General features: G+C 39.4%; 1 protein-coding gene across 2 annotated transcripts in view; it reads left to right on the top strand.

Annotated features, from left to right (window-relative positions):
* Nucleotides 1-21,057, top strand: part of scube1 (signal peptide, CUB domain, EGF-like 1) — a 274,231-nt gene that overhangs the window by 168,351 nt on the left and 84,823 nt on the right. For both annotated transcript variants that reach the window (XM_072552384.1, XM_072552385.1), the window contains one exon: nucleotides 696-812. In XM_072552384.1, the coding sequence (XP_072408485.1) occupies nucleotides 696-812 (117 nt within the window). The remainder of the gene's footprint in view (nucleotides 1-695; nucleotides 813-21,057) is intronic.

Below are 21,057 nucleotides of genomic sequence, written 5' to 3'. Positions count from 1 at the left end.
TTCATTGATAGGATCTTACAAGAATTAAGTTAATACCTATCATGAGGTCAGTTATTGAATTCCTAATGTATTCATTATATCATTTTGCATTTAAATAGCAATACAGAATCAATTTCAATACTTACTTGAGTAAGAGGAGAGAGTTCCATCATTTTTTGTAAAAGCAATACCTAGTATAGAACCAGTCAGCAAAAAGAACACCCTCATTTCATCGTATTTAATTTTGGCAGAAAGATATGTGGGGACCACAACTCACATCACTGGGGTATGGTGGGGAAGATTAGCCACAGTTGAACCTGAGTCGTTACCTCAGGATCCTCGCTGACAATGGTTTGTGAGTAGGATTTGCGTGGTGATGAGACTGGATTGGTTCAACAGTCAAGGTGACCAGTGGCCCCTTGAGTGACGTCCCTGAGAGAATCCGTGGAACTGTTCACAGGGTCTACATTTTCAAGTAAAGAGGCAAACAAAATTACAAACTTTAAAGACATAGAACTCCAATTCTGTTGTAAGCCACTCGCAACATTTTCATTCTAATTTCCAAAAAAAACCACTTCATTTCTTTTAATGCTAATGTGTGACTTTTAAGGGTAAAACAGTAAGAGCTTTCTATGTCCTCTATATTCTAAAGTGCAAGATAATCTGAAATTTCTGAAACTCACAAAAGTGTTCCATGTTAAATTTACTCCTCACAGAAACATGTGCCGTGAATAATGGAGGCTGCGATCGTACATGCAAAGACACTGCTACAGGAGTCCGATGTAGTTGTCCTGTCGGATTCACATTGCAGCCCGATGGGAAAACGTGCAAAGGTCAGTTTCTGTTTGCATTGAAATCCATCATAAGCCTTCAGTGATTTAATGCAACAAAAAATGTAAATATTCAGACATGTAAACTGCACAGAGTACAGCTGTAGTTGACTAGGAATAACATTTGAATGCCTCTTGGAAAGTTAAAGATCTGCTAACTGCCTAAAATGGGTGCACAAAATTGTAAAAAGAATATTTATGAAACTTCACTGATTGCCAAAGTAAGTGGTCATACATAGAGGAGCTGTTTGTTAAAATTATACTGCTTATTTTTCCTTTGTATCCTGGTGGTTTAGACAAAGTTCATGGTCAGTAAGTGCCTCCTTTTGATAACATGCTGCTTTTGAGGAGGAAGCATGATTTTTTTGCATTTGGTGCAGTCCATGAAACAATGGCTTTTGTGGGAAATGTATCCAGATGCTCAATTTTCTAACACCATCATGGCTTCAGGTACATGTCCTGGCATGCCAGTGGTGGAACTAGAAAAATTGTGCATACACGATATGGAATGAAATGCAATGAAAACAATTGAATAAGAATTCCACAACAGGATGATGGTCTTTGGGAAGGGGTTTTTAAAAGCCTCAAAGGTGTCATTGGTTGTCTTAGCCATGACTGGACTAACAGAGGGCCAAGGAGAGAGGGGCAACAGAAAAAGGAAGGCTGTAGGCATGAGTCTGCAGGCAGATGACAGTCATCCAGCAATAATGCTTTGTTTTCTGGAAGTGGTGCTGTATGCGATGATTATGGAACCTAGATTCAGCTAATAGCTGTCCTGGATGACACAGAGTGCATGAGCCCTAGTTGGCATGGTTCTTGCTGGAAGCCGTACAACAGATGACACAATTTTCATGATCGACCTGTGTGTTAGCCCATAAGGCACCTTTCACCAGATGTGTGTGTGTGTTGCCCTCTGAGAAGTAATTGCTTACATATTGGTAGGTGCAACAACCCAACTGAGAAACACCCACTATTTGGCAAAACTGTCTAATTTAGAAGTGGTACTTAAGATAGAATTTTATGGATTTCATTTCCTTAGCTCGTCAGCAACAAATATTATTTAGCAACAATTTGTTGCACCCTCTTAGAACTAGAAAATGAGGATGTTTATGCAGCACCAGAGATAAAATAGATCATTACCGTGTCCCAAGTTATTGTGTAAGCCATTGTAAAGGTAAATCTCGGTTATATTGTCTCTCATTCATTTATAAATTGAAACATACAAATGCTCTTCAATTCTGACCAATGGCTGGAGCAACTTTCCTTCTGACTGGGGGTTTCCTCAACTCCTATTTGCCCTAATGTGGAGGTTTTGTTGTTGGACTGGGGTAGGCAAAGTTTAAAAATTCACACAACACCAGGTGATAGTCCAATGGGATTATTTAACTTTTGGAGCACTGCTCCTTCATTAGGGAACTAGTGGGGCAGGTACCTAGGACACAGAATTTCTAAGTAATTCACCAAGGGCCCATCTCCATAGTATGTATCTTAAACATTCTTTGAAAAGAAGAGATATGACAATGAAGATTTTCTTCTTGCATTCATTAGAACTAATTTCTCACATCCCTGCCCAAGTGAGTGCAAGATGCAAAGCTTTGTCTCTTTTTTTAAAATTCATTCATGAGTTGAGGGCTAGAATGTTTAGGGTGCAAAGGGTAGATCAATCTGCGGATGGCTATGGCTGTTTGTTTTAAGCTATTTTACCCAATTGTCTTCACCTTTTATCAAAGATGTTTAACCAATTTACAATGCGGAGGTGCCGGTGTTGGACTAGGGCAGGGGTGGGGAACCTGCAGCCTTAAGGGTGCATGCAGCCTTCTAGGCCATTGTGTGTGGCCTTTTGAATGAATCCAAATTTTGCAGAACAAATCTTTTATTTTTTATTAATATGCAGCTGTTATAGACTTATTAATTGGACAATACAATGAAAGGTTCTCTGACTTTGAGAATCATGACACCACACTCAAATTAGCATTTCAATCTCACCTAGTTGATGACTCCAAGGCTCCTAAAGAACTACAGATGGAATTGATTGAGCTCTCAGAAGATGACGTTTTAAAGTCCTTAGTTGACGCTAAGAAAGATCCGATTGAAATATGGAAAAACGCAATAGAATACCCATGCCTTCGGCAACATGCACAAAAAATGCTTTCTTGCTTTTCAACCACTTATTGCTGCGAATCTACATTCTCCTATTTAACCAAAATCAAGATGCTCTTAAGGTCACAAATGACGGATACCCATCTAGAGGATCAGCTAAAACTGCAGACCTCCATGCTGCAACCAAATATTCAAATGCCTTCCTACAAAAAGTAGTCACAACAAAGTCATTAAAAGGTTAGTTAACTTTAGAATTAACATTTTTTAAAAAATTTTTTAGTTAATTAGTACATAGTAGTTAGATTTTTACAAAATAATGTGAATTTTGAAGAATATATAATTGAAGTTTCTTGGATGCGGCCTTATTAGATTAAAACTAACATAATGCGGCCTTCCAACATGAAAAGATTCCCCACCTCTGAACTAGGGTGTACAAATTTAAAAATCACACAACACCAGGTTATAGTCCAACAAATTTATTTGGAAGCACGAGTTTCAGAGCACTGCTTCTTCATCAGGTAGCTGTGGAGCAAGGTCATAAGACACAGAATTTATAGCAAAAGATCACAGTATCATGCAACTGAAATGATATATTAAACACCCCTAGATTGCTGTTAAGTCATACCTAGGTTTGTTCAATATATCGTTTCAGTTGCATTTTACATCGTTGACTTTTACTTCTCTCTAAAATAGTCAAATCACTCAGTTGTGTTTAATCACCGTCAAAAAGTCTAGTGAACGTAAAACCTGGTGGACATTGCTAGATGATCTTAGGCACTGGACACAAGCACACACAGTCCAGCCGACAGTGCAAAGTCATTTTCCTTTTATTTCTTGATGGAATGGCACTATTTTTTGTCCATTCCTAATTACCCTCAAGAAGGTGGTGGTGAGCCACCATCTTGAACTGCTGCTATCTATGGGCAGTAGGTGAAATTCAATGCTGTTAGGAAGGGTCAGTGATGGAATCATGATGTAGTTCCAAATCAGGATGATGGGTGATTGGGAAGGAAATATGTTCACCTCTGTCTCTTGCCCCTTGTCCGTTGAGGTAATCAAGGATGTGGATTTGGAAGTTGCTGTTGAAGGAGCCTTGGTAAGAGTATCCTGTCCATTCATACTGCTCCTAGTATGCACTGATGGAGGAGGGATTCATTGGTTTAGGCTAGTGGATAGGATGCCAGTCAAATGGATGTTTGACCTGGATTATTTTCAGTTTCTTTTAGTGTTAGATGAAATTCCATACAGTGTGGAAACAGGGCCTTCGGCCTAACAAGTACACACCAACCCTCGGGACAGTAACCCACCCAGACCTATTTCCCTCTGACTAATGCACCAAATGCTACGGGCAATTTAGCATGGCCAATTCACCTGACCTGCACACTTTTGGACTGTAGGAGGAAACCCACGCAGACACAAGGAGAATGTGCAAACTCCACACAGGCAGTTGCTCGAGGCCGGAATTGAACCTGGGTCCCTGGTGCTGTGAGGCTGCAGTGCTAACTACTGAGCCAATGTGCCACTGGGGCTGCACTCATTTAGGCAAGAAAAGAGTATTCCAATTATTTGTGACTTGCGCCTGTAGATCGTGGACAGGTTAGAGCTCAGCCACACTCCTCAAAATTCCAAGCCTCTGATCTGTAGCTGGAGTTTTTAATACAGCTAGTGCAATTCAGTTTCTGGTCAAGAATAATGCTGAGGATCATGAGGAATGGTTCAACCATCCAATTCTGACTGTCCTTGACATCTTCACAATCTTTAACTAAGTGACACCAAGAACATCGCATAAAACTGAAAGTCAGAATCAAGAGGGTAAGTCACCATTTTCTGGAGTCATACCCAGCACAGAGGAAGATAACTGTGGTTGTTAAAGTGTAGATATTCAGTGCACATTCTTCAGTTCTATTTGTAACTCCTCAAATAATGAAGTAATCCCAACATGAAGCAAGACCTGGATAATGTTCAGGGCTCCGAGGTCAGCATGCTATGTAAGTGATAAAGAATGGGATTGGAAACAGCTTTTATACAGTACTTTCGCATTCATTTACAGATATACATATTACATCACCACCTAACCTAACACCCACGTTTCTGCCTTTTCTTATTTATAAAACCATCAGTGAATTCCCAATTAATGCCCAACACCACACACTTAAAATTAAAGATAATTAACAAGTGTCAAACAATGGCTATCTGAAACTGGTGTGAATCTAACTACCTTCCCCTAGCAGCCCTAGCAGTCATTGCCATCACTGAATTCCCAACTATCAGTATCATGGGCAGAAATATAACAGGTACAGCTTACATGAATGTTATGGCTACAAGAACAAATCAAAAGTTCGGCATTTTGAAATAAGTAATTGTCCTGGCTCCAAAAATCAGCTGCAAGGTGTCAGTCAAGTCTATGATGGAATACTCCGCTCCAGTAATACTTCAGAATCTTGGTGGCATCCAAGATAAAGCTGCCTACTTGATGAGCACCTCATGAACCATGTTAAAATTTCACTGCCAATGCACAGTGGCAGCAAGTCCCCAAGGTGTTACACTCTAGAATTGTACCATTAATTATGTATGTCCTCTCCCTATATCTTTTGACAAGGTGCATCACCTTTCTCATCTTCTGAGCTAAGTTCACTTACTCCTAGCGTACAAAATACGTTTCACACATTGGGTCATCCCAATCCTGGTCTTCACTCTGCATCTGATCCAGGCCTTTGATTCTTCTCCTCGGTGAACAGACATTCCTGTATTTGTGTTGTCCTACCCAACCCAGCCATTCTCCGATTGATCTATTTAATAGAAATACCATCATCTGCTGCATCTTCTGTGAGATTATAGTGAGAAGGCTGAAATTTTAATTTGATATTACCATCAAATATACTAATGGCAAAACATAATAGGAACTTCACCCAAGATTAGAATCATTTCATCTAACCAATGTTGTACAGTCAATGTGTATTACTGCTAACACTCATTCTCTTTTACTTCTGTTGATCCATTCAAGAGAAATGTCTGAGTAGATTTGTCTAAAGGCAAACTATTTACGTTTACAGGCACGTAAGACATGCCATCAAACTTTCAAAGCGTTTTGCTTCAGGAAGTTGAAGATGCAACAAGCAAACAGGAAATTGATACAATTGAAATGTCTGTTCGTGAAATGTATAGACCTACCTGAGGCTTTTCTGTGATCATATACCAATTTCTATTGTACACAGCCTAGACCTTTTGTGGACATCAGTTTATGACAGAGATTAGACCGTGTTTAACATTGCATTTAGTCAACACTTGACTGAGTGGTTTTCCTTTTTTTTGTAACATTAAGTCCAGATATTGCAGGGCTAAATGTACTTCAGCCCACCTGAAACCCAAAGCTGCTGACAAATTACATCAGCTATCACTCTGCAGTAGCATGGGAAAAATCTTCCCAGGGCTTGTCTCAGATAAGCTCTTTTAGGAAGGCAAGCAGAGCATAAATTTTTCGAGCTGCCTTTATGTCTGCAAAAGTCTATTCAGGGAGATTTAGGTAAGATTTAGTGCAATAAAAGATCAGATTAACATGAAGTGTTTAAAACTGCCTCAGAGACCACATCTCTTATTTCTGACTGTTAAAGGAAGAAGGCTGTTTGAGCCCCCTATTTGAACATCATTGCTTTGTAATATTTTAAGATTAAAAGAAAATCTTATATCTATGACTATATATCTATGACAAAACTAAGTGTAAATTACAAGTTGGTTGCCTGTAGGTAACCAGATGGAGGGGATCTACTCTCCATTGTAGAATCTTCTCAGTTTTTGCTCCATAAATTACTTTCAGCAGGAAATTCATTCTTTATCAGGTTTCTGTTCAAATGGTAAAGTTAAATTGAATTTCTCCTTGTCTTGAAAAATGAATAATATTGTCCAAAATACTATTGTTTTGTTTCTCGAATGATGTCAAACATTTTGTAGAAATTCAGTTCCAGTTCTAAACAAGATTACACCAAAACAAGTCACTCTTCACACAAGTATTTGATGGATGCTTGTCAACTTAAATAGCTTATTTGACAGATTTTGAAGCATCTTCTGAATGTTGTTGACTGACTGGGGAATACTATTTGCCATACTGTGAATATTTATTGCAGTTCAGGTGCATATTTGTTTGTTTATTATCCTGTGGCATTGAAGTGGCAGTCGTCCAAAAGCTATCAATATCTAGCCTTTCAATTTTTGTAGCTGGTTGGAAATAAATGACCAATGCTAGCATCTGAAGCAATGGTGTCTATTAAAAGATACAAGCCAGACTTGACCTTCTGAAGGATATTGATGCTATTTAGGTATTGTGAGCTCACCATTCAGTGGGTCAAACATTGAGTCACCACTCCAACAGTCCATCAAGAGATTTCTCCAAAAATGAATTATGAAATGCAGCAGTATGAATTTCTCCAGGGCTAAGAAGAAGCCATAAATGTCCTTTGTGTCTCTGTAAAAAATCTTTCCATCTGCCCCTTCATCCATGCCCCAAACCTTCAATTTCCATTTGTCTTCCAAACAAAGTACTTTTGTCTCAACACCACAGAAGCATTGGGTTTTCTGCTGTCGATCTGAGCCACCCACCTATACTTAATGAAAAAGAAATGTATATAAAAACTAGAACACATATTCCAAAACTAATGGCAGCTGATGCTGAGACATTCAGGATTGTGTCAGGATGTTTTCAACAGCCTGTTGGACCTTTTTGTACACGAATTCCTTTTGCTTTAGTTGGGACTCTATTTGTTTTCTTAGTGTTGATAATTAGTTGATTGCTCTATAAATCCCTGCACATAGTTTGTTCTTAAATATTAGTAACTATATCAATTATATCTCATCATTCTCTGGCATCAAATCATTAAGTATTGCTGAAAAAAACATTTTTGAAGCTTTTCATTTTGCACTCGTCAGGAAAATTCATGAGTAATATTGTAAGGGAGAGTGCTGATTGATTAACAAGCGGACTCATTGATAGCTTTAGCAAAGAGCTAACTGTTAGCTGCTAAACTTTGTATAAATTTCAAACAAGGCAGTTTGATTCTGATATGTCAAAGAATTACACTAAGAACCCCCTATTTTGGTGGGTTAAAGCAGACCTAATGTGTCTACATGCACGTTTTGTTTGTGAAGAAGAGGGCCTTGTATATTAATATATGTAGCTTCCAGTACACACAAGTGCACCACACTGACAATCCTGATTTTTTTTGCACATTTGATTATTTAGGACATACTGTCCAATCTCATATTTGTTTCTGAAGTAGGATTTAGAATTTTGTAAGTGTGTGCTGCTTGGGTGCAACAAATTTGTTGTGAACAGGTAAGATGGAAATCTTTGACAAAATGTGATTTTTTTTCATTCAGCATTAGTGCCGTTACTAAATAAGAGTAGTCGCATCTCTGTTCCAGTCTATCTAGGTGAGGGATTTTACTCCTCGTGAGTTTAATCAATTCATTCTGTCCCCTTTTTATTTTAAATTTATTTATCTGATCTTCACCAACACGCACTTGCTTAGTTTGAGAAACTTGTCTTTTCCACCTGCCCTGGAAATACCAGATCATAAGACATAGGAGCAGAAATTAGGCCATCCGGTCCATTGAGTCTGCTCTGCCATTTGATCATGGTGATAGGCTTGTCAGCCTCTTTTTCCTACTTTCTCCCCTTAGCAATCAAGAACTTGTCTATATCTCAGTTTTAAATGTACTCAATGACCAGGCCTCCACTGCCTTCTGTGGCAATGATTTCCACAGATTCACCACTCTCTGGTTAAAGAAGTTTCCCCTTATCTCTGTTCTAAAGAGGCTTCCCTTCACTCTAAGGCTGTACCATCAGGTCCTTGTCTCTCCTGCCAATTGAAACATGTTCCCAACATCCACTCTGTCCAGGCTGTTCTGTATTCTATGCAGCTCTTACTATGACTATCAGGTAAGAGTGAGAAACCCAATTGTCAGCATTCCCTCTCATTTGCTGTGTGCTTGCTTCAATCTTTGACTGAAGTGTGCATTGAATCCTTTCAGCTGGAAGGATTCCCTTGTCCAATTCGATGCAACATTCTGCCTATTCAGTTTAGTTGGCAACGTCGGATGTCATTGCTAAGTTTGAGAGCTGTGCTTGGATTGGATGCAGGTGCCAACTGTTTCATGATCCAGTTTCATTATCTGGATGGGAACATTGTCTTGAAGATTTTGTTTGGTGTGGTTTACTGAAGATTCTTCAGTTTAACTGGTTGAAGAGCCAGATTGTGTCTTGCTCTGTTCCGTGGCTGTGAAATCCCACATACATCCTTGGCTGGGCTAGAAGGACTGCACCTTGAACATAGCTCTCCCGGAATGTATGACAGTGTCCTGAAGCCTCTAGTCACTGTGGAATTATCCAGGTGAAGCCTGGTCAAGATGAGTTATGATCCCACTCAGTTCGAGCAAACTTCTTCAAGACTGTTAATGAGCCCAGGATGGTATGAAGATCATTTTTGAAATGTAATTTGGCCAAACCTAGTCAGTTTGGTGCACATTTGCATACAACTAGGACCATAAAGCATAGAAGCAGCAGTAGGCCATTCAGCTCCAAGAATCTGCTCCACCATTTGATTGTGGCTGATATGTTTAATAACCCCATTCTCATGCCTTCTTCCTGTAACCCTTGATCCCTTTACTAATCAAGAGCCTATCTATCTCTGTCTTAAATACACTCAATGACTTGGCCTCCACAGCCTTCTGAGGCCATCAGTTCCACCTCTCAGTTCTAAAGGATCATCCCTTTGTTCTGAGGCTGTGCCGTTGGATCCTAGTCTCTCCTAATGGAAAGGTCTTCTCCATGTAACTCTATCCAAGCCTCTCGGGATTTTGTAAGTTTCAATCCGATCCCTTCTCATCCTCCTTCTAAAATCCTTTGAGGACGGTCCCAGAGTCCTCAACTGCTCCTGATATGAGAAGCCCTTCATCCTCACGATCATTCTTGTAAACTTCCTCTGGACCTTCTCCAAAGTCAACACATGACTCACAGGGCCCAAACCTGCTCACAATGTTCCATGTGTTAAAGCCTCAGCAATACATCTCTGCACTTGTATTCTAGCCCTCTTGAAATGAATGCGAACTTAGCATTTGCCTTCCTAACTGTCAACTGAACCCACATGTTAACTGTGAGAAACCTAAGCGAGGACTCCCAAGTCGCCTAGTGTCTCAGATTTCTGAAGCCTTTCCCTATTTAGAAAGTAGTGCACACCAGTCTTATACCTACCAAAATACCTTACCTTTCATTTACCCACATTGTATTCCATCTGCCACTGCATTGCCTACTCTCCTAGCCTGTCCAAGTCCTTCTGCAGCCTCCCCACTTCCTTAACACTATCCATCACTCCATTTATCTTTGTGTCATCTGCAAACCTATCAACAATGCCCTGAGTTCCTTTGCCCAGATCGTTTATGCAAAATGTGAATAGTTGCAGTCTCAACACTGACCCCTGTGGAACTCCACTAGTCACCAGCTGCTATCATCACTCCTTAGTCCCCACTCTCCTCTAGTCAACCTATTCTCTATCCATGCCAGCACATTGGCCCTTACTTTATTTAGCAAGCTGCTGTGCGACCTTATCAAAGATCTTCTGGAAATCCAAATAGATCATGTCCACAGGTCTCCTTTGTCTAATTTGCTCATTATCTCCTCAAAAGAATTCCGATAGATTTGTCAGACATGATGTCCCCTTGCGTCAGCTGACAACCCCATCTTACCAAGAAATCCACAATCTCATCCTTAACAGGCTCTAAAATCTTACCATTGACCACCAGCCTATAATTTCCCATCTGCTTCCCTCCTTCTTAAACAGGAGTGTTACAGTCACCATTTTCTAGTCCTCTAGGATCCTCCCTGATTCCAATGATTCCTGAAAAATGATTACCTCTACAATCTCCTCAGCTATTTCCTTCAGAACTCTGTGGTATAATTCATCAGGTCCAGTTGATTTATCCACCTTCAGGCCTTTCAGCTTCCCCAGCATACTTTCCTTAGCGATGGTTGGATTCACTGTGGCACAGTGGGCGGCACGGTGGCACAGTGGTTAGCACTGCTGCCTCACAGTGCCAGAGATCCGGGTTCAATTCCCGCCTCAGGCGACTCTCTGTGTGGAGTTTGCACGTTCTCCCCGTGTCTGCGTGGGTTTCCTCCGGGTGCTCCAGTTTCCTCCCACAGTCCAAAGATGTGCAGGTTAGGTGAATTGGCCATGCTAAATTGCCCGTCGTGTTAGGTAAGGGGTAGATGTAGGGGTATGGGTGGGTTGCGCTTCGGTGGGTGCGGTGTGGACTTGTTGGGCTGAAGGGCCTGTTTCCACACTGTAAAGTAATCTAACCTAATCTAATCTAAAATCTAAATGATCCTTTTTCTTGATGAAAAATGATTGGTTTGGCTCAGAATCAGTGGGCTTTTCAGCTGGTTTTGTGCAGGGAGTGGCTGCTGGTCCTCTGCTGCGCTAGCTCTGCTCCTCTCTAACTAGCAGCATGCTCCATCATGGCTATAGGCAGCTTTTGTTGCTTGTAGTCTTCAGGCAGCTCCCAACTGCTGGTAATGCTTAGACACCACTCAGTGTGTACCGAGCGCCCCTCTGATCAAGTTAGAATGTCTACATTTGCTGATCAGGTTTTGTAAATTTCAGGTGTATGTCTGAACATAAGACAGACTGACCATTTATGTGAGTGAATAATCATAAGAATCTCAAAATCAGTCTCAAATATTGTAGCAAAATAGCACAATTACTTCATAAACATGTAATAGTATTCTATAGTTTCTACTTTAATTTAACTACCTTTTTTGAGACTTGGAGAGCTCCTGTTCAGTACATGCTTAATTTCGTGAAGAACCCAAAATAGTGGCTGAAGAGATTTGCCCAACATTATTTGAACTAATCTGCTCAATTTGTTGCCACTGTCCTTTATTGCAGCTGTTGTCCACTGTTGTCCAAAGTTTGCATGCTATTGGCTGGAAAGATTTTCTGGTCCATTAGATCATTCCTGTTAACTTGGAATGTGCAAGGAATATAGAGTAAGAAATCAGTTTTTGTTCCTGTTCTCCTGAAAAATGCGCACAATTCAATCTAATTGTGGATGCCAATGGCCTCAGCATGATTTCCAGCTCATTTCAGATCCAATTGTACATTACATAATGCAGAATTGCCTGTCTCAATCATTGAAATGGAAGGTTTAAGCAGGCAAGGATTTTGTTTATTTTAGTTTTAATTTGCTTTTTTCAACTATTTTTCTCAAATCACATTTAGGGTACATTTGTATTTTTAAAAAAAATTTGAACATGACTGGCTGAAACTTATATAGCCGAGCATTAATTAATATGAAATGGAACTTTTCAGTTTAATGCTGAAGAAACTGAAAATCTTTGTCCAAGCTGCAGAGCTCTGTATCTTTTAGGAAGTGAGCTAAAGTCATTGGTTGTTGCTTTAACAAATACTAAGTATCCTAATTAACTACATCAGCATAGCAAAATGTATAGTCAGCAGTGACATTATTAAAATGCATTAAAGAGAATGAAAACTAGAGTTTGTGACCTGAAACCTTAAGTAATCAAATTCTGACCTTTCTTCATGTTTACACAACAGCTTTTGTGGTTTTTCTGACCTGGAGGAAATTATCTCCTGGTTAAGCTGGCATTCTGCCCTCTCTCAGATATTATTACACTCAATTAATTTGTTCGTAACTTCATGACTGAAATTTCAGTCTAGGAAGATGAGTAAAGATGAGTGTAAAACTCGATGCTTGGTCAGGAGACTGCTTAACCTTAATGACTATTATTTTGCTGGATAGTTCGACAACATTTGTGTTTAATTTATTTGAGATTGTTGTCTTTTTAGTCATTTTCTTTCTGCAAAGGCGAGAATTTCAGCTCCAATTTTTATTATTTTGGAATAACAACCCTTCTAAATGTACTTTGTTTGTATATCAAAATATTTGCTTCTTCTATGAGGGTGAATCGATGCTTAGTTCCTTGGGCATCGATCATTAAGAATCAGTGCTGTATTAGCGTAGGAAATTAACTTTTTACAAATTCTAAATCTCTCCTCTTGCCCATCCCCAATTTGTTTGTGTAATTAGTCTTTTAGTGTTCTGTTTTTTTTCCCAAAAAAGAGAGGGTGGAAAATCCTATACCTTTTAATATAGTGTTGATGGCTGGTTACCATCATTGTATCACTGAAAAGAGCAAGTAAGCTTTCAAGTTTTTTTTTCCCAGCTCTTTGTGGGAATTTGTATGGTGTACAAAATGACTGTCACATTTAGTAATGATTCATTATCTGTGAGGCACTTTGAGATGCATCTGGGTGGTATATACTAGAGCTCAATTTTATTTCCATTGTGGTGACAGTGTTATTAATACCTATTTATTGGTATAATTTGTTGCTCTCCATCTTTGTATCACTATTAGTTGTGGAAAGATCAGGCGGTGGATTTCATTAAGACATTTTATTTCCATCTTGTTGATAATCCAGAGGTTTGCTTGAAATGTAACGTATTTCAGTCGAATATATTTGTATTTGTAACATATATTATATATGGTAAATAACTGAATTGAAGAGATTACTTTGCAGATGTGGTTATGTTTAAATTCATGTTCTCCTTTTATGAAAAATTAAAGTTTCAACTTACAAAAGTAGCCTTATGTTTTTGCAGAACTTTAAAAATGGCTGTTCAGATATTTTAACAGTGATGATTTCACTGTTAAATGCACTGCTGACTGCAAATCCTCATGGCAGCTCCTCTGACCCATTTATTTATTGATTTTTGCCCTTGACTGGTTTGTGCCTAAAAGGTGCTGATACTGATCTGAAGTGGAATCTCTCGTGCTGACTTCTTCATTGAGAATACGAGATGCTACTTTACTAAGGATTATGATCATAATCTCTGATGCAAGCCTGTAGTCCTGATGACTTCAAAATTAAAATCAGAGCAAATTGTTTCTCCATGCATGCTTAGTAAAGCCAGCAAACGTTCTTTTTGTAGAGTGTGTAACATTTATGTTCTGAACTGGGCAAGCAAAGGCTCAGAGATCCTTCTGGTATGCCTGAAAGTCAGAGCTATAACATAAAGGAATTGGCCTCTTGGCCTGATGTCAAATGTCTATGCTTTGGAACAGAAGATTTATTTTCAAAGGTTTTTATGATGCTCCATTAAGGTTCTGTTTATTTACATTGACAAGTGTAGCATAATCTCCTAATAAACCAATCAAAGCCACTAAATTTCCCCTGGAAAAGGGATTTGAGGCCTCACTGACATGGCATCAGGTCCATCATTTTTACTACAGTCACCTCCTGCTCTAATCCATCAACCTATTTTTTGCAGGCTCACTTTCAATGCACATTTTGCCTGCATGTGAGGCTTTGCACATACGCATTTAAAAATGGCCATTTCTGCTGCTTCAAGATTTCTGCTGACCTTTTGGTGATGTTGCAGTGGGTGATTGGGAGGATGAATTGTGGGAACTGTTCCCTGCGGAATTTCACAGCTGGGAAGAAGGTCATTCACCAAAGTGGGCCTGCTCCAACCTTCTCAAACTATATTTACTCAGTACATCCTAATTGCCTTTGAGAAAGTGATGGGCTGGGCCTGATTGAAGTGTCCATTTGCTAAAGTTACTCCTGCGATGTTAACATATCAAGTTTCAGAATTTGTAACTAATATCTATAAAGGAACAGTGATATTTCCAAGTTGGGATGATGAAAATTTGGGAACAGTTTGGAGGTGATCTTGTTTTGATTTACATGCTACTGTTAACCTACCAGATGATGCAGGTTTAAGAGGTATTACCAAAAAGTCCTTGCTAAAATGATTATGTATTCCACAACTAGTGCACATCACAGGTTGGTAATACAGTTGGTGAAGGAAGTGATTGTTAAGGATGTTCTACTTGAGATGGTCTTGGTCAGCATTTCAGTGATGCAACTGTGGTATTTTACAAAATGACCTAAGCCTGGTGTTGTCCAGGCCTTGCTGTATGCTGGTACAGATTGCTTAATTATCTAAGGAATTGCGAATGGAGCTAGATCATGTAATCCTCAGAAAAAAATTCCCATTTCTGACCTTACTACAGAAGGATGGTCAAAAATGTAGTATCGGAAGATTTGTCCAGAGGAGATGCCTTGAGGAACTGCTACAGTGATGTTATGGGATTGAGATCCTTTGCAACCACCAACATCTTGCATTGTGCCAGATATGTTCATGGCTTAAAAATTGCTTCCCAGTGATATTTACTGACTTCAGTTTCATTCTCTCATGCATTTAATGTTAATGCTAAAGTCCATGTCCTTCACTTCAACTATGAAACATAGCTGTTCTATCCATGTTTGGAGCTCGTATTCATTTCTCATTTAATCAGGATTGGTCACCTGTGTTTTCAGATGAGTGAAGACATGCTTCACATCATGAATTTTACTGGAGTGTAATTCTTCTGCTCCTTATGGTTCACAATGCCTCATGGTATGCAGTTCTGAGCTGTTATATCTATTCTTAATAAATCTCTCTTAACATGCTTATGATGCTACACAACAGAAAGAAGGGTGCTCTCAGAATGACTAGGACACCATCTTACTAGGACTCTACTCTGGTAATTTCTACCAATTTTGATTAGCTTCACTAATGGGTAATTTAGCAGGACAAGATAAAGTAGGTTTTCCCTCATGTTAGTTCAATCTCTACCTTCCGCAAGCCCAGTCTATCAGCTGTGTGCATCAGATCTTGGCCAGTTTAGTCAGTCGTGGTGTTAGAAAGCCACACTTGGTGATGGATGTTGAAATTGCATTTTGTTTAAGTTGCTTCTGTTACCATCTGCTTAAAAGCAGCGTTCAGTATGAAAGAAATCTGATTCATGAGCTGAGAGAAGGTGAGAAATTGAAATCCGGTTTCATTGTCCATGTTTAAGTTGACACTATCAAACTGTTTGAGGTTTCAAATCAATGTTGATCAAGCCATTCCACCAGACTGCATACTTTTCTTTCTTTACCACTGGGTAATCCTACAGATAAGACAAACCATACCCTAGAATAGTAATGGGCAAGTCTAGCACATTGGGTGATGGTCATATTTTCAGAATCTTACTCTTTAAGGAACAGCCTGACAAGGATATGTAAAATAAGCAACATCATTGGCACCAGTACTTATGTTACTAAAGTGGACATTTTAGGATCATTGTGACTTGGGTCTATTTTTGTCACAACTGCCTAGATTGCAGCCAATTTGTACATTCTGTTTTACTTTTTATAGTGGTTTGATCAATTTAGAAAGTCACTTCAGAGCACAGTTAAGAATCAATGATGTTGACATGGACCAGTCATATATGGCCTATCTGGATTTTGACAGCAAGTCTCTTTCTCTTAATTGCCGTTACATTCTTTTTTTTTCTGGACTTATCCTTTCTGCATTCATAATTGGTATAATTGCCCCTCAAAAACAAACATTCTCAGCCCCTTTGTCCTTGAAAAATACCACCCATCTCCAATATCCCTTTTCCTTTCTGAAGTTTTCGAACTCTCTTTACTTTCAGAAGCCAAATTGAAGTATTTTTGCCGTTTGAAAGAACTACATAAAAGGTAGGGAGTTAGATTGATCTTTTTAGCATAAATCAATGTATAATACAGTAGCTGTCCAGTTCTAACTGGTCTTCAATTCATCCATGAGATGCGAATCTTCCACTGCTCTAAGATTAGCAGAAGGGGAAGCAATTAGTAAATTGATCTTAACTGTCATGATAATGAATATTCCAGTTACCTTTCTGGGATGCAAGATAATTTGTCTATTGAAATGGGCAGCAAGTGATGTTAAACTTTATTATTTCCTCTTTTCTAGCTCTACTTTTGTGCATAAATACCAACTGGAAACACTTGTAATGCCATTTTCATTTCCATTGCCAAAGTTGGAATAAAACTAATAATTTTACTGAGCTGTAATTTATTTTTTGTTTCACGCAGCAGCTAAAAATAGTCCTGTCTCCATCATTTGTAAAGATAGGATCAAAAGCAATTCATACTGCAATCAGAATTCCTCCCTTAAATCAAGCTGCAGCAGGCTAAATCCCACAGTTCTATTCATTACGTAGCTATTTCATAGAAATTAATATGACCTGTATAATTTATTGAAAATAATTACAGATAATTAAAGTTTCGTTTAGTACAGGGATAAAGTAATGACCTTTTCCAGTTCAATGTAGATCTGATAGTTATTGCTCATTTGAGTTCCCAAATGAAGTTTTCTTCCCTTTTTGTTACTTTCTGTTCTGAAGCCAGTGAGCCACCAATAGAGTGTCCTTTAGATGACAACTGCCATAATGTAGCGAGCTAAAGTAACTATCCTTCATTGCCGAGGCTTGGAATGTGAATGATGCTGGAGATGAGCACCTGTGACCTTGTAGTGCACACTGCTTTTTCAACCAAGATTATCAAGATCATACAGACCAGTGGTCAATTCCTTCCTCTTCTGTACTGTACCATGTACTAGATTGTGCATTTACTAACCGAGTCCTTGAAGTGAAAAGGCTCATTTTAATCGACTTGCTGTGAAATGTAGTGTAACCACATAGTAACTGCGTTACAAATTGTTAATACATAGAGTTATAGAGGTCAATAACATGGAAATAGGCCTTTCAGCACAACTTGTCCATGCTGCCTAGTTTTCACAATTTAAACTAGTTCCATTTGCCTGCATTTGGTCCATATCTTTCCATACCTATCCCATCCATGTATCCATCAATATTTCTGAAATTACAAAATCGTACTCGCTCCCACCACTACCTCTGGCAGCCTGTTCCAGACACTAACCAACCTCTTGAAGAAATTGGCCCTCTGGACCCTTTTGTATCTAGGGTGTAGGTTTACTCACTGAGCTACAGGTTTGATATCCAGACGTTTCATTACCTGGCTAGGTAGCATCATCAGTGGCAACCTCCAAGTGAAGCGAAGCTGTTGTCTCCTGCTTTCTATTTATATCTTTCTCCTGGATGGGGTTCCTGGGGTTTGTGGTGATGTCATTTCCTGTTTGTTTTCTGAGGGGTTAATAGATGGCATCAAGATCTGTATTTGTTTATGGCGTTGTGGTTGGAGTGCCAGGCCTCTAGGAATTCTCTGGCACGCCTTTGCTTTGTCTGTCCCAGGATAGATGTGTTGTCCCAGTCGAAATGGTGGCTTTTTTCATCTGTGTGTGGGGCTACGAGGGAGAGAGGGTTGTGTCTTTTTGTGGCTAGCTGGTGTTCGTGTATCCTGGTGGCTAACTCTCTTCCTGTTTGTCCTATGTAGTGTTTGTGGCAGTCCTTGCATGGAATTTTGTAGATGACATTGGTTTTGTCCATGGGTTGTACTGGGTCTTTTAAGTTTGTTAGTTTTTGTTTGAGAGTGTATCTCTCCCCCCTCACCTATAAACCTATGGCCTCGAGTTTTAGACTACCCTACCAAGGGGAAAAGCTGTCAGCTACCTACCTTATCTATGTCTCATAATTTTATAGATGTCTATAAGGTCCCCCTCAGTCTCCTATGCTGTAGGGAAAAGTAAAATTCCAGCCTATCCAACCTTTCCTTATAATTCAAATATTCCAGTTCAGGTAGCATCCCAGTAATCTTTTCTGCATTCTTTCTAGTTTATTGGAATCCTTTATATGGTAGGGTGACCAAACTGCACAAAGTACTCTGAATGTGGCTTTTCCACCATCTTGTACAGCTGCACGAAATGTCCCACCTCTTACACTCAATGTCTGACCAACGAGACCAACCATGATCAAGGCTTTCTTGGCCATCATGTCCACCTCTGAATCCATTTTCAAGGAGCTATGAACCTGTACTCCTAGATCTCTTTGTTCTAAAACACTCCCTAGGGTCCTACTATTGACTGTGTAACTCCTGCCCTAGTTTGCCTTACCAAAATGCAACACATTGCATTTATCTAAATTAAACTCCATCTACCATTCCTCAGTCCATTGGCCCAGTCAATCAAGATCTTGCTGCATTTCCAGATGACCACCTTGACTTGTTCCACCAATCTTGGTGTCATCCGCACACTTACTAAATGTGCCCCCCAACTTCTCAGCCAAATCATTTATATTTATCTTTTACTGCTCAATTACTGCAGTCATGAATGTGATCTTTGATTAGGCTTGTTTTGTAATTTGTTATTTAGTTTATGCTCCTCCTAATTACCTTTTGAGAAGGTTGGGTTAAACTGTCTTCATGAACTGTTTCAGTCTGTGTAGTGAAGCTACATCCACAGTGCCGATAGATAGGGAGTTACATGATTTTAACACCGCAACAATGACGGATTGCCAGTGTATGTCCAAATAGCATGGTATATTGCCTGGAAGTGAAGTTAGTTTTTTTAACATTGATTCCTATGTATCTGCTGCTATTTTTCCCCTTCCTTTTCACTGGAAAAGAAGAGTGAGAATTCAGTTACAGTAATGAATTACATAAATAGTTACCTTGGCCTACTGAAGATTAGGAGATTTTCCTTTGGATTATTATTAGTAATGGGGAAGAGAATTGTAGGGTTACCATGAAGATTTACTCTTAAGTCTGTTGTTAAATAAAAAGGCTCAGTGGTCGACATGTTTGTGTATAAAGAGGAACAGATCACCATATCCAGGTTTTCATATAATGAATGGCTGTTTGGGTTAGTTAATCAATTACCTGAACCAGCCATAAGCCAACTTCTTAGAAGACGAATGCAAGAAGAGGAAGCAAACAAGGCAAGGTTCAAACTTGGCTCCTTAGGTTTAGATTTGAGAAAACCGATTGGCATGCACTTTCTCAGATTCACTTACAAAGGATGGCAGTTTAGAAAGAGTACTGGAGACCAACTACCATCCTGAAACACCTCCAAGAAAGGAGGGATGGAAACAAGCAGTCGACATTTTTTAAAACTAAACACCTAGGTCACAGGCTTGTCATCAGTCTGGGAGCCATGTACTGCAGGGATTCTATGATCCTATTGTCTTGTATGGACTGCACAGATAAGTTGTTGCTTCAATATGTGTTTTAAAAGACTGTCTGACAGAATATTTACGTGTTTGAGCTATGATAGGCATTGCTTTCCTTGTATCGATAAACAAAGTCTGATCTGCTGACAATGTGCAACACAAAAATATGTTAAAATATTCACCATCTAGAATTGAAACATTAGTTTGCTTTCTCTCTCTGGATTCTGCCTGACCTGCTGTGATCTCCAGCAGGTTGTGGTTTCCAGCAGCTGCAGGAATTTGTTCCTACCATACCTAACGATATAGTTTTCATTCTGATCAGTTGACACAGGCAGCAGTTTCTAACTCCCCATCAAAATCCAGAGCCTTCAGCTTTTTGAGTGCCTGAAGCCAGGTATAACTCTGTAATGATAATAAACCTCTTCTAGGAATTGGGGTGGGGCAAGGAGCCTCTGCCTTCAGACCATAACAAGGAGAGAAAGCATCACATTGTAAATAGCTTTAACCACAAAATCGACATCAGAAAATTAAAGATTTCCAGTATTATTTTAGTATTCCATAGACAATGCAAATCAGATTCTTCATACCATGTCTTCTTTGAAAGATCCTTCAGGTTGTACAAGTCATACTTTAATAACAGCTCATTGCATTATAGCAGTTTTCACTGTAGCAGGGAAGTGAACAATACTAACTGCAGCATTATCTTGAGTCAGAAAGCAGAAGGTTCTTCACATTGAAAAGAAATGTTGGCTGCAAAGTTCAGCCAAGTAGCGTTCATATCTTGTGTGCAACAGACATAGTTTTGGGTGCAAAATGGTATTTGCCCAATGTGCATGTCCTTCGGATGCAGCGAAAACTGGATTCTATTTTGGCAAGGGTGTTACAGCATGGTCTCTGTAAGTGCTAGGGGTTGGTTAGCTCAGTTGATTTGATGGCTGGTTTGTGACATAAAGTGACCTCAACAGCACAGGTTCATTTCCCATCGCTAGAGTCGCTGTGAATGTTCCACTTTCTCGATCTCACTCCTGCTGAGATATGATGACCCTCAAGTAAGTGGCCACCAATCATGTCTCTCGAATAAGACTGCAGCCTTATGGCCTTCTGGAATTATGGTGACTTTACCTACACGTGTGCATCAGATGCATGCAAGTAGGGAGGTCATGACATCAGGTAATAATGTTAGGCTATAGTGTCTTG

The sequence above is a fragment of the Chiloscyllium punctatum genome, chromosome 32 (genome assembly GCF_047496795.1).
Source record: "Chiloscyllium punctatum isolate Juve2018m chromosome 32, sChiPun1.3, whole genome shotgun sequence".
Classification (NCBI taxonomy): domain Eukaryota; kingdom Metazoa; phylum Chordata; class Chondrichthyes; order Orectolobiformes; family Hemiscylliidae; genus Chiloscyllium; species Chiloscyllium punctatum.
The sequence above is the reverse complement of the archived record's forward strand: the minus strand, read 5'-3'. Positions and strand labels throughout refer to the sequence as shown.